This window comes from Anopheles coustani, chromosome 3 (assembly GCF_943734705.1).
Source record: "Anopheles coustani chromosome 3, idAnoCousDA_361_x.2, whole genome shotgun sequence".
NCBI lineage: Eukaryota > Metazoa > Arthropoda > Insecta > Diptera > Culicidae > Anopheles > Anopheles coustani.
In genome coordinates, this window is record NC_071288.1 from 63,628,949 (window position 1) to 63,643,053 (window position 14,105).

General features: G+C 41.4%; 2 protein-coding genes across 2 annotated transcripts in view; both read left to right on the forward strand.

Annotated features, from left to right (window-relative positions):
* The window catches only part of LOC131260212 (cytochrome b5 reductase 4), a 37,948-nt gene extending 24,312 nt beyond the window's left edge, over nt 1-13,636 (forward strand). Inside the window, exons 3-6 of the mRNA XM_058261895.1 lie at nt 1,963-2,178; nt 5,802-6,906; nt 9,253-9,342; nt 12,419-13,636. Coding sequence (XP_058117878.1) covers nt 1,963-2,178; nt 5,802-6,906; nt 9,253-9,342; nt 12,419-12,722 — 1,715 coding nt within the window. The 3' untranslated portion in view covers nt 12,723-13,636. The remainder of the gene's footprint in view (nt 1-1,962; nt 2,179-5,801; nt 6,907-9,252; nt 9,343-12,418) is intronic.
* Nucleotides 4,295-5,596, forward strand: LOC131260220 (vacuolar protein sorting-associated protein 4-like). Its single transcript, XM_058261909.1, has one exon. The coding sequence runs from the start codon at nt 4,295-4,297 to the stop codon at nt 5,594-5,596; it is 1,302 nt and encodes a 433-aa protein (XP_058117892.1).
* Nucleotides 13,637-14,105: the final 469 nt, after the last annotated feature.

A 14,105-nucleotide genomic window follows, 5' to 3' on the forward strand; every position in this document is an offset into this window, starting at 1 on the left:
CATATGTTTAAATAGCTTATTTTTTCAATAGCATGCATTGTTTAAGTTCATGATTGATTTCTTAAATGATTCTTAAATCAGACAGTTTCTGTATCATTATTAATGAGGAAAAAAAAACAAGCCCATAGCTGTACACAATATCAATAAACTTACCTGAGGTTGATTGTACCGATCATTGCGAAGTAAAATGCACTAGCTTCAAACGCTTGGTCAATAACACTCGACAGACAGACACACGGAAATATTAATAGTTGTTCTCATTCTTTGCTACAAGGTATCAATACACAACAACACGATACCAATACTTTTGTTAAGAAAAGGTACTGCCCATACTCGCATATCAGTCCCATTTGACTTTTCATCACTTTTGAGTTATCCCCATGACTAATGTTCATTTTCAATATATTTTCCAAAAAAAATCTCAAAGTGGCTATTTAGTGCATGCTAATGTGAAAAAAATACCCAATTGACTGCGTCCCATATTGAATGTACCCGCATAAGAGTCCCATATATGATTACTTTGCTTAAATTAAATAAAAGTTCTAGTTATTGAAACTTCAACAATTTTGTAATATAAAGTAATTTAAATAATCAACAAATGGTTGTAATTCAAGTGTTTTTAACGAATTATACACTGTTCAAGTGCAAATATCCGTATGGAATAAAACCCGAACATTTACGTTTTGACGAGCAAGGTAAACAAAGTATGCTATAAGATGGGACTGATATGCGAGTACTTTTGCTTTCGCCTTCGAAAGTACCCGCATATCGTGTCCCATATAGTTTATTTTCATCATTTTAATACTAAAAACGTGTATTTTATATAAAATGTCATTCTCAGCGAAATGTTTATGTTACAATACAATAGTTGTGATCAACCTATCATGTATTTTGTATCACTAATAACAGCAAAAGAATTTCTATTGTGAAAATGTTCAATCGTTATTTTCTCAAAATGGTGATTTTGCAAATGGGACTCATATCCGAGTATGGGCAGGGTATCCAGTACCAATTTTCCTCTATTTTGTTTTATATTTATTTGATGTCATCTATTTCCTTCGTGTAAATACTATTACCATTTCTATCGCAAATATTATTCCCACGCTGTTCCATTCCATTGAAGATCATAGTGATAAGAATTTGGCGATGTTTGCTGAGATGGTTTTTCTCACATAAAAAGCGATTGTCCAGAAAAGGAAAGTAAAACTAAAATAAAACGAAATAACAAATACCTGTGGGCACAAGTATTCTCAACTGCGTTGAAATATCATGCAAAAAGGTTGAATATTTGAAATTTGATCACTATGCACCGAAACACCAAAGCGTGACGGAAGGGAAAGAATCTGCTTGACTTTGGAATGGAATGTTCATTGCCAAAACCTGCTGCCTAGAAACGATGGTCATTTCAAGCAATGTTGTACATTATACCCATGCGTTTGTAGATGCTTTGGCTATGAGAATCGATAGGATGGTATTCGGTCCATTCCGTTTTCTATTTTTCAGATCCATTTTGACTAGTACCCGCAAGCATTGGTCCATCAAAGCGGCGGTTTTGAATGCCGTATTATGTCTTCCCAGTTGAGCAATCCTAGCCCACAACATCCGAGTGAAAAATGTCGGTTTTAGGCATTTTGCTAATAAATGAACAAATAAAATACACAAAAGGTTGTTCGATATTTCGTAACGCAAATGGGCCACTGATATTTATATTCACTCAACATGAACGGATAGAAAAAGGGTCGTTGGGAAATAAAGAGCGATACAGATTCGGCCGCTTTGGGAACGAGATGGGAAGCGCTTTCCACCCGAATGAATCGTTGGATATTCATAATTTATGATGATCCCTGGGACTTAGTAGACCGCTGCGAGACGCGCTGGGAAATTTATGCTCCAACCGACCGGACGGTTTCGGCAAATAACGCTTCTATAATATGCTGTGGTTTTCTTCTATTAATTTGGCAGGAAACCCCCGGAACAAAACCGCCTTGAAGCCGGGCCACTCGCTGATGGACTGGATCCGGCTGGGCAACTCGGGCACCGATCTGACTGGCACCGGGGGACGTGTGCAACCCGTCAGCCATGCCGAGCTGGCCAAGCATGACCGGCTCGACGATGCCTGGATGGCGATTCGAGGGAAGGTGTACAACGTGACGCGATACATGAACTTTCATCCCGGCGGTAAGTTTCCCCAAGTGTGATGAAGATATTCAAACTGTAGTGTTGATTATCTTTTTCCAGCTCATTTAAGTAGGGATCCAGTGATTATTGTAATTTAGTTGTTGGTCGGCAAAGCTTGCAAAACTAATGCTTCATGTATTTAGAATTTAGTTTTCGGTATTGCGTATATTTCTAAACATAGGTAACTGTAAGAAATGCTTCTTTACTTAAAAGCCATGCATAATCATTACTTTTTCTTTCTTTCTTTCTACGAAACGAGGTTTATAGTAAGATATTTTTCCATGCAATTGAATTCTTATATCTTCAGATATCGGAACTACTAAATCATTTTCAAAGGTCGTGTACTTTAGCTTACTTTAAGAGAGTAAATAAAGATAAAACACACGAACTTGCAAATGCAAATGAATGAATATTACTTAATAAAATTATCAAAAGAATATCTGTCTTGACGAACAACGAAAAAGTATTATTCACAGTCTGTCAGCGAAAAAGTATTATAGTATATTCACAGATTTTTGCTTTCAAGTTGAAACAGAGTTTTCTAGCAGTTTATTTTAACCATATTGTTTTCACTATAGATTAAGAAGTATCACAAGAATTTAAGTTAAATTTAAATTAGGTTTATTTTATTTAATCGAAGTTCATATTTACTCAATTAATTAAGTTCATAAACATTCAATTATGATTGCCTTTGCCAACTTTTTTTACAAAAACTAAAGGTTTTTTGCACCCTACACAATCATAAGTGGAATAAATTGGTTAATATTGACTTTTATTAGCTACTGTGCTACCCAACACATTCAGCACAGTAAAGTGGCACCACACACGACACAGAAAAAAATTGTGTTACCACAGTAAAGTTTCATACCGTTATATGACAATCTGACGAGTACATTTTTGATACAAATTATGTCAATTGCATCGTTGAATTTGAATAATATTTGTGATCAATCAATCGTTCATTGCTATACCCTTATCTTAGAAATGTTCATTCAACAAATTACTTGTACCAACAAATTGTAAAGCTGGATTTAAACGTTACATATTAATCTGTGCAGATCTTTGACGTCTACAGATTTCCTTTGTTCTCTCGTACCCATCGTCTGTCAAACATCCCTCGAGATATCCCGAATATCTCGGGGATGTTGGAAATAGCTAAGGAAAGGCTGTAGACGTCAAACATCTGTGCAGATTAATATGTAACGTCTACGGCTTGCTTAAGAAACCTTCTATGGTTCCTTGGTATACCAATACCATAGCTACCATAGTGTAGGAATGAAAAGTATAAACCAGTCTTTGGAATTTTGAACATTTTTATCACATTATCTTTACTTTATTATTTTTATAAAAAACTGTCATACGAAAAAAGGCTATGATTGATGCGCGATAGGAACAAATCCAAGAAGAAAAGCAATTCCTGCATGTTCTTGAAATAAAAATTCAGCGTTTATTGAATAGATTAGCTTTTAACGACTAATGATTTTCTATAAGGAACACATTTTACACACTGGCTAGAATTGCATATTATATATATAAGTGTTGAATGGAAGTGTGAAGGGCTAAACCCCTTATCTAGCAAACATAATATCAACCCAAATTATGCACCTTATCCAAGTTGTTCCTTAAAAACTACTGAATAAATAGAGACGTTGTATGACCATATGACACTTTACTGTGCTACTACAAATTAACAACACAGTAAACTGTGTGTGGTACCGTAGTACGGCACATCAAAAACTTACTTGACCCAACACTACTACCGATGCAACACATACGACTGGGCGGAAGTTTAAGTCTTTCGACTTAAACTAGATATCCAAAGCATACTATAAAAAATAAATAGCCTTCCTTCATTGGTTATTTCGCAGTTGACGGGGACGGTGTAACCAATAGCAACGCAACATTCTTTCAGTCAGTAAAACCTTACTACTAATAGTCTGGTCTTTCTGTCGTAAATTCTAACGCCTTTTTAGTTGGATATTGTCTCCGAGGATTGACATTTTTAGTTGGCTGCCTTCTTTCCATTCGATTCCACAAACATTGGGGCTCTCACCGCCAAGCTCGGCTTATAATTTGGATAAGGACAAGCGAAACTACCAGCTGAACGTCCTAAGATATGGCGAATGGTTCAGCTTTGCAGAAAGCGATCGACATCGTAATGAAGGCGACAAAGGAGGATCGAAACAATAACTACGAGGAAGCGCTCGGGTTGTATGAGTATGGCGTAGAATACTTTCTTCACGCAATCAAGTATGAAGCGCAGGGTGATAAAGCAAAGGAGTCGATACGAGCCAAGTGCATCCAGTATCTGAACCGGGCCGAGACGCTAAAGATCTACCTGGAAAAGGGCAAGAAAAAACCGGTCAATGAAAGTCAATCGGCGGACCACAGTTCCGACTCGGACTCGGGTGAACCGGCGAAAAAGAAGCCGCAGGTGAAGCTTGAGGGAGCGATCGTGATCGAAAAGCCGCACGTCAAGTGGTCCGATGTGGCTGGCCTGGAGGGTGCTAAGACGGTACTGAAGGAGGCTGTTATTCTGCCACTGAAGTTCCCGTATCTTTTCACCGGCAAGCGCCTACCGTGGAAGGGTATACTGCTGTTCGGGCCACCCGGAACGGGCAAATCGCATCTAGCGAAGGCGGTGGCTACCGAAGCGAACAATTCGACATTTTTCTCCGTCTCCAGCTCCGATCTGGTCTCGAAGTGGCTGGGTGAGTCGGAGAAGCTGGTGAAAAGCCTGTTTGAGCTCGCGCGTGCCCACAAACCTTCAATTATATTCATCGACGAGATCGACTCACTCTGTACGGCCCGGTCGGACAACGAGAGCGAAAGTACCCGACGCATCAAAACCGAGTTTCTAGTCCAGATGCAAGGTTTAGGTAGTGATAACGAGGGAGTCCTTGTCCTGGGCGCTACTAACACGCCTTGGATCCTGGATTCCGCTATCCGGAGACGCTTTGAGAAGCGCATCTACATTCCACTGCCGGATGAGCAAGCCCGGCGGGTAATGTTCAAGATTTATCTCGGCAACACAGCTCACACGCTGACCGACGAGAATCTGTACTCGCTCGCTGCAAAAACCGAAGGTTTTTCTGGCTCGGACATCTCGATCGTGGTGCGGGACGCGCTCATGCAACCGGTTCGCAGATTGCAGAGGGCGACCCATTTCAAACGCATATCTGGTCCGTCCCCGGCTGATAAGAAGACCATCTGTGACGATCTGCTTGTGGCCTGCAGCCCTGGTGATCCGGAGGCTATTGAGATGACCTGGGTTGACCTACCAGGCGACAAGCTGTACGATCCCCCGGTAACCATGAACGATATGTTGAAATCTCTTGCCAGCACGAAGCCGACAGTGAACGACATGGATATGAAAAAGCTGGACAAATTTTCAGAAGATTTTGGTCAGGAAGGTTAAGCACTTGGTATTGTTTGCGAAGGAAAGTGATAAAGAAACAACCACGAGTGAAGGAACTGACATACTAATACATGAAATTGAAAACAACTAAATTTTTTTTAGCAAATGAATAATAAAACTATACAAACAAAATTCATAGTTTGTAGAAAGAGAGAAAATTATGAAAAGAATAATATGATTTCTTATACTTTCTTGCTTTCTATAGGTGCGGATGAGCTTATCCGTGGCATCGGTAAGGATGCGACAAAACTGTTCGAAGAGGTTCACGCCTGGGTCAACTACGAGTCTTTGCTGGCGAAGTGCTACGTCGGCCCACTACGTAACACGGCTACGGTTACCCTCGGCGATGGTAAAATACCTAGTAGTAAACTTCCACCACCTCCACCATCGTTCCTAACGGCTACGACCAACACCATGCCGAGTAGGGCAGCAAAAGAAACGCTAACCATCAATCCCCTAACCGCATCGGAACGACCGGACCCCAGTGATGGCTTGCCGGAAAGCGAAAGCCCTGGTGTGTCGATCGTAAACTCTGGTAGTGACGACTCGCTGAAGCTGTCCGTACCGATCGTGCCCCGGTTCGACTGGATCCAGAAAACGTCCGAGTTGACACTGATCTTCTACACGCGTTCGCTAGCGAATCCGGGCGTAGTAGTGGAGTGTGTGGATCATCTCGAGGTGACGGTGACGTTGCTGCTGGAGGCGAGCGTTGAACACCGGTATCGCTTTCACCTCACGAACAACGTCCAGTGGCCCTGTACCGCCCGTACCTCGCTCGAGACGGGCAAGATCGAACTGATGTTCACCAAGCTGTGTCCCGCGCTGTGGACTAGCTACGGGCAGATGACGTACGAGCGGTGCGAGAACTGCGAGATGCAGCTACACGAGTACGACGTAGCGACGCGGGTTGAGATCACGCACGATTCCTGCGCGTTGTTGCTGCGACCGAAAAATAACTGTCTGTTGCAGGTTACCCCCGTCGGTTACCACGTGTCCGTGTCGGCTTCCATCGAGGGCGGTGAGTACGTCTCCCGAAGTTACACACCGGTGCCGGCGGCTTGGATCAGCACGGACTGCCCCGCTACGTCCGTGCCCCTTCTCGTCAAGTCCTACCAGGACGGGTGCCTTTCGAAGCAGCTCACACGGCCCGCACCGCTGGCCACCTCGCTGCAACTTTCGCAACCCAGCGGAAACTTTGCGCTGAGCAAACTGCGGCACCACAATCGGTTTGCGCTGCTGGCCGCGGGCAGCGGACTGACACCGATGTTGGCCTTACTCGACTATCTGTTAGACCGGACCAGCAACCGGATGTAAGTACATGTTTTTACGAGACAAGGGGAAAAACATCAAAAGACACACGGCTCGTAAGATGATAAGAATCCATGCCCACTTGAACCTTTTTCAGGGGAAAATACCGCTCGAAGGGGACATTTTGTTTAAAGATTATTCCAAATACTGGAAGTAAATTTAGTTTGGTGTGATTTTTTTTCAGATTCTAAGACCACTTTCTCGGTTTGATGAATTTTCTCCTCCGATTATGGAGGGTTTGAAGATTGCATTTGTTTTTCCCTACAACGTAACTGCACATTTTGTCTTTCTTACATCGTTCTTTTGTTTTTTGTCGTGGACTTGGATGGATTTAAATTCACTAACTGATACACTAAAGTAAGGTAATGTGAGGCAAGATGCCTCACTTAAACGAAAAAAAGAATTTAATTCATTCATGAAAAATACCGTAAATTTTCACTGGTCGATTCACTATCGTCTCTTTTAGTGCTTAAACAATAAAAAAGTATGTATTTTACATTAACTTAAAATTGGGGGTGCCCATGGCGCAGCGGTATGCGAGGAAACACCACGCCGCAGGTTGTGTGATCGAATCTCGAGTCTGGCACCCTCCGGTATTACGAATGGCAGGCCGGCGATCAATAATGTACCGTCATTCGCTTACTGCAACGCGGAGAGATGCCTTGTCCCACTAGGGGATGTTGTGCCACAGAATTTAAAAAAAATGACATTAAAATAGCCAAGATGGTGGGGTAGAATGCATTCATGCATTGCATTGCATTGCAGAATCCTATGAATTCAATTCAATAAGAGCTTCTTATCCAGACATGAATTTTTTTTAGTAAAATTTGCAATTTTAACAAATGGTAGGCTATGACAGACACATAGAACACATTCTCAATTTAATGTGGTATCCCGTATACAAACTCCGCTAACTGAGTGGTTCCATTAGACAGTACGATTGAGTGAAGCGAGCGCGTAAGCGAGATGCACTGATGTAACGCTTTTCTTACGCTTAGATAGCAATATAGCAACGAACGAGCGAAGCGAGCGCGAAAGCGAGATGCACTGCAGCATACCAGTTTTCCCACGCGTTCTGCTTTTGCTATGGATACTAAGGATGAAGGGGAAATTTTTTTTGCGCTCTGATCCGGTGAACGATTTGATGAGCGAGTTTTTGGTAGTCGATGGTTACATTGATTATCGATGGTTACTTTACCGGAAAATAAAACAGAGCAAACACAAATCTGCAGACACAGTTTCATTCAATGTTTGTAATAGGAGGGAAATGAAACGTTTTCGTGATTTTGGGGACAATTTCAAATCGAACGTTGCATTTACTCTTGGGAAAAAGGTGGTGCTGCAACGTGATGCAAATAACCAACGCAGAATAAAATTAATAATCAAACTACATCTGTAAGGTTAGGCCCTGTAGCAGGGCCCTGTAACCGGGAATTGTCAACGGGCTGACTTTCCGGGCCCTGTAAACTGAGACCTGTAAGTGGACCGTGTAACCGGGCCCTGTAAATTGACCGTGTTACAGGGCCCTGTAAACGGGCCCTGTTACCTGGTTCTGTAAACGGGTCCTCTAAACGAGTCCTGAAACTGGGTCCTGTAAACTGGCCCTGTAAACGTGCCGTGTTACCAGGCTCTGTAAACGGGTCCTGTATACGGGTCCTGTTATCGGGCCATGTTACAGGGCCCTGTAAACGGGCTCTGTCCTGTAACTGGACCGTGTAACCGGGCCGTTTTACCTAGTGAATTTCAAACAATATATTAATGCTGATGCTTGAACGTTTTAGGTTACTTCCGTAATGTTAGCTTTAACCAGTTCCGAGCGATTGCCAGCTAATTGGAACATGATCCATGGTTGTGTGGTTTTGGTAAGGGCGACATAAAGCCTCTTGTGGTTAGCTTACATCACCAATTGGACCGTCCCAAAAGTATCTTTTGTAATTAAATTTTCATTTGACAAACAATAGTTTTGATTTGGCTTTGATTTGATTAAGAACACCGTATAACGTAAGTGTATCCCCGTGATTCAAATTCTCTGGCGCCAAAGTCCGAAAGGTAGAAACTTGAGTCACCACAAATCAATTGCCTTTTTTTATTGCGTACGGTAGAACTTTTCACCTTCATGAGAACAGAAAATCGTTACGCAACCACAGCGAAACGGGCAATCAATTATTGCTTATCCCTATGGCCAAGTGTATGAAATGAAAACAACTTATGTCTAAGTTAAAACTGGTCCACCTCATCGAGAGAGGAAGAAAATATAAACTAGACTAGATCTACCGCTACACTGACGTAACTCGATTTCAATCTATTTTCATCGGATTTTCTTTGCCTTACCTTTCTTTCCACCACAGAGAACACATCTGCCTGCTGTACTTCAACAAAACCGAAGCCGATATCTGGTGCCGGGAGAGGTTGGAAAATTTATGCAAAAAGGACAAAAGGTAATTTATTATCTCACGGGCACTCAGACGGGTGCACTTCTGCTTCCGCCCAGCGTATGGTCTTGCGTTTCCCTGCCGAACCAACAACAGGAACGAAAACTTTTGTGCTTCACCGGAGGGTGGGACCCACCGGTGGTGGACCCATTTTGGGATGGGTTTTATGTATTTTTGTTTCGCTCACTGCGATTGTGGCTCGGTGTGGAACGATTCTCGAGGCTCTTTGTCACAAGGACCCGATCGAATACGTATCCAGATGGCTGCAGGAAGCTGACGGAACCAGCCGACGTGTGACAATAATTCCATTGTTTCGATTCATCGTGTTGAATTGATTTCGGCCGGCTAGTTGGCATGCATATATTTGAAGGAACATTTGTTGATAGTCAATCGCTTGCCGGTTAGTAAGTGAAACAGGAGCAGATAGCGGGAGGAACTATGTGCCAACTGGGTGGTGAGTTTGTAGCTGAATTATTCATGATCAAACCGGTTTGAACTGAATTATACGGTCGAGGTACATATTTTATGCTGGCTGAGCCATGGCCGTTATTTGGACGATAGGATAAGAATGAAATATGAAAGGGTATGAGAGTTTTATTTAAGCTTCATCTTTACTTCAAACGCTGCAGTAGGGATTTCAATTTATTATGTATATGCTGCATATAAATTATGTAACACGAAAAAGTCTTTCCGAGTAGTCATTTAAAAACAACTTTTTGAATTAATTACAAACGTTTGTAGTAATTTCTTTCAACAAATGCTCTCAGCTGTAGAGCGACCTAAAAACGACCAAGGCCTGCAGCGTCTGATTAGTTCAACAGCAAACATCCGCATCACGTCGAAAACTTCTCCCCACAATCAAGTCAATTACACATCACATTTTACGTTAAGACTTTGCCTTGTAGCAAATGTTAGCACTTTTCCATATTGACCACTACGGACGAGCCAACCGTTTCCCGACGCGGCAAAAGATGATAGTCAGCGTACCACACAGCGAGCATTAATTAGTTTCCCGCTGTGGGGATGAAATTATTTATGAAACTTTACCAGTTGGCTGGATCTCAGGCTTTGTTTCACTGTACGGGATTTTATGTTTCAGTAAGAAACTCTTACAAAAAAGAGGTCGGCTGTGAAAGGCAGCGCCCTCAGCGTTTCTCAACTTATTCAATCGTGCGAATGCTAAATTAGTCTCCAAAATTTAAGGATAATTGTAATATTTCAGGACTTGCGATATGAAGAAGTATGCTATATTTTGAATTTGCTATTTATTATTAAATACAATTAAATTATTTCCACATATTTTTCATATCTTGCACGGCATTTCTTGTATATTCTAAGTGTTAAAAAAAACGTATGTGTGAAAAGATGTGCTGTATTAAATGTGAATAATGCTTGAGAATCCCTAAGGTAGGTTATCCCTCTTTCGCTAGATACCCCACATTACAAAAGTCGTTCACGGAACGGCAGCCGTCGAGAGTACTCTTGAAGACGGCTGAAACCGGTTGCGATAATTTCCAGGATGCGTTCCATTTGCGTTATTTTTGCTCGTCCCGTTGGCCGCACCGACCAATTACGATGCTCCACATTACGGTTAATGCTGCCTGAGGGTGCTCACGGACACAAATTTCCTGGCTGTTTCGAGGCGTGTTTATCGAGTTACACCCACTTCCCCCACCGGTTGGCGAATGCCCAAATGAATGATTCTATTTAAAACCATAAGGCTAAATTACATTATCACATCTCACAGTTGCGGCTTTGGGGTACCAATGCTTTATGAGGGTTCTTTTCTACAGCATTACCCTAAAAAAACGATACTCTGTGCCATAAAATATGTAGCCCTGTTGAAGCAGCAAAGAGTTTATCGTGGTACGGGACAAAACAGTTTGAGAAACAAGGGAAGAAGAGAGACTTTTTGTGACGTTATGTAAACAAACAACACTAAATTTAAATTTTTATTTTTATTAAACTATAATACACAGAGATACGCAATAAGTAATAGTTTTTCAACATTATGTATGCTATCATATTATAAAGACTAAAGTCAATCTAATGTAATCATTAATTGTATATAACTAGATGACCTGCATTTGATTTTCAAAAAATGTACTATTAGATTTTCATAAATTTGTTAGATTGATATGTGTTGAGCAAAGTTGAATCAAACAGCAAAAAATCACTAAAGCAGACAGTTTTTACCTCTAAAATTTTGTTGGAAATAGGCTGGACATAAAATAAGTTAGCACAATCACACATCTGCAACAATAACGTATTAGCATAACATTAGCATTAAAGTTTAATAATAAATCAATGTTTTGACATTAGCAAAACCACTCATAGTGGTTTAATAAAAACTATCGCACATTATCTTCTTTGTTTAAAAAGGACGCCTCTATCCGACGAGGCATCCTTTTCAAAATATATTTTCCAATGGAGTTCGCTATTATTAACCAGAATCTTCGATGATTGTTTCAACATAGCGCTAGCAGGCTTCTTACTTTTTTCATCTATAGTTTATTCTAGATAAGTTAACCAATTGTATGCAATATTTCTGATCTGTTGGAGAAATTACATATTCCTAAATCTTACATAGACATACATTCAGAAGGTCATCCGTTGACATCAGTTTAGCAATGAAGCAAAATCATCTGGAGCCGTTAATAATACTCCAAAAAGCAAACGTTTCGGTCAGTGGTCTGTGAGAAAATGTGTGTTCTGTCTTTCGCATAAAATGATGATCACAAATGGCTCTCGTTAAGCGTTAAATTATGTTTTCGTAAAATCTTTGACATTTCACTCCAACCGTTACAAAATCAAATAATCAACCGGAAAAGTGGTGCCAGCTTCAACGCCACCTTCAGGCTGTTGATTTTCATATGATTGGGAAAAATAGTCCCACACACGAAAGCCATTCCTCGTGTTTATTTAGTTTTTTTTTTGTGGAATCATCTTGTCCATCTTAGGCTTGCTCAAAGAAGCGTGTATGATTCGATCTGACATAACTCAATAAATCGAATTGTCCCATCCAAGGTTCTAATGGTTCCATTCTCTTTCTTGCTTCTTTCACCCCTGCGCTTCCATCTAGGTTTATCCTCCGACATATCCTCTCAGAGACGACGCTACCCGATTTATCATCATCGCCATCGGCTACCACATCTCTGTCGGTAGGATCGCCGCAGATTGACGGGCCGTCGGACGCTGAGAATCACGCCAGTTACGCGCACGGACGCATTTCGCTCGATATCGTCCGTCAGCTAACCACGCAAAGCTCCCCCCTGTACGCCAGCTACTGCTGCCTGTGCGGTCCGAAGCCGTTCAACGAATTGTGCCTCCAGCACTTTCGGGAGACGGACCACAATCCGAACCATCTGCACTGCTTCCAGGGTTAGGGTGATTGGATAGAAGACAACCAAGACCGATGTGTGGCTCGAGATTGTGATAGGGTCCCTCTAGGATAGACCTTTCCTCTCCGAGCGACCAGGAGACGATGAGTATGGTAGAGGGGATGATGAAGCCGGTGGAAATTGCGAACTGAAACGAGTTTCCGTACCAGCAAACTAAAGCACCAAAATCACCTATAGCAAAAGTACACCAATAGGGAGCCGCAAAATAGCCCCTAGAATAACGAAACGTAGAATCGGCAAAACCAATTTGGTCCGCGAACTGAATCAGACAAAAAGCAAAAATGGGACGTTAACAAAACAGAACATAGAAATCTATTTAACTGCAAATGGATCAATATAGAAATAGAAACAAAACAAGAGAAGCACCAAAAGCACCTACGAGGCAGCGTTAAAACGGGTAGCAAGCAGAACACTGGCGCACATCACATGTTAGGTAGAATGTAGGGCACGCGTCTCTGATGGTCGCAATCGTGCACTCGTTTCGCCGGTCCCGGCATCGTTGTCGTTGTTAGAGAGCTGTTTTTGTTGTTGTGTTGTAATTTAGCGATACATTCGGAACAGGTAATTAGCGTAACGGAAATGATAGAACACTAAACCGTTGATAGGGAAAGAGCATCAAGCGGTAACATGGGCCGTACCGTGGCCGAGAGAACCAATTTTCGGGCGGGAATCTAATCGTTTTATGTCTGGCTTAATGTGTGAAGGCATGTTGAAAGCGAAAATGGAGAAACCGAAGGTAACAGAAAGCTTCTTTTACACAGTGTGTTTGGTATTATAAGACTAGCTAACAGTATGAAAATCAGACAAGGAGAATGAGAAAACAAGAATGGAGAGTTCATGTCGTGGCAGGCAACTAGAAGAAATAGAATATTTAAACAACAAATAGGAATAAACCAAATAGTACTGAGATGTCTATTTTGAAAACATGTGACGCCTTCCTTTATTTACCTACTGACCAATGAAATATAATGATTCTCATCCGAAACAAAGAACGACTGGTTGGCAGGAAAGTTATGCCATGTTGAAGAAAGCTAAACTTGGATCTAATTACAAATTAAATCATTCAAAATATATTAATTTAAAGCTTATTACGGTGCGTACTACATTATTGGACGAATGGTTCTTTACTAAACTATTAAATTGTTTTAACCTACAACTTTCCTATTTGCTGCGTACTGCATGTAACAACGGCTAGCAAGTTCCGTTTCATTTCACTTGATATGTTATTATAACCTACTTTGCTTCCTTGTGTACAAACTGTCTACTATCGTTTAGTAGAAAGTAGCGGAGGCGCTTGCACTGGTGCAATGGTAGAGATAGCAGTGGGCTATATTTCTTAATTATTCCTTCAGCTCGCTATCCTTAATT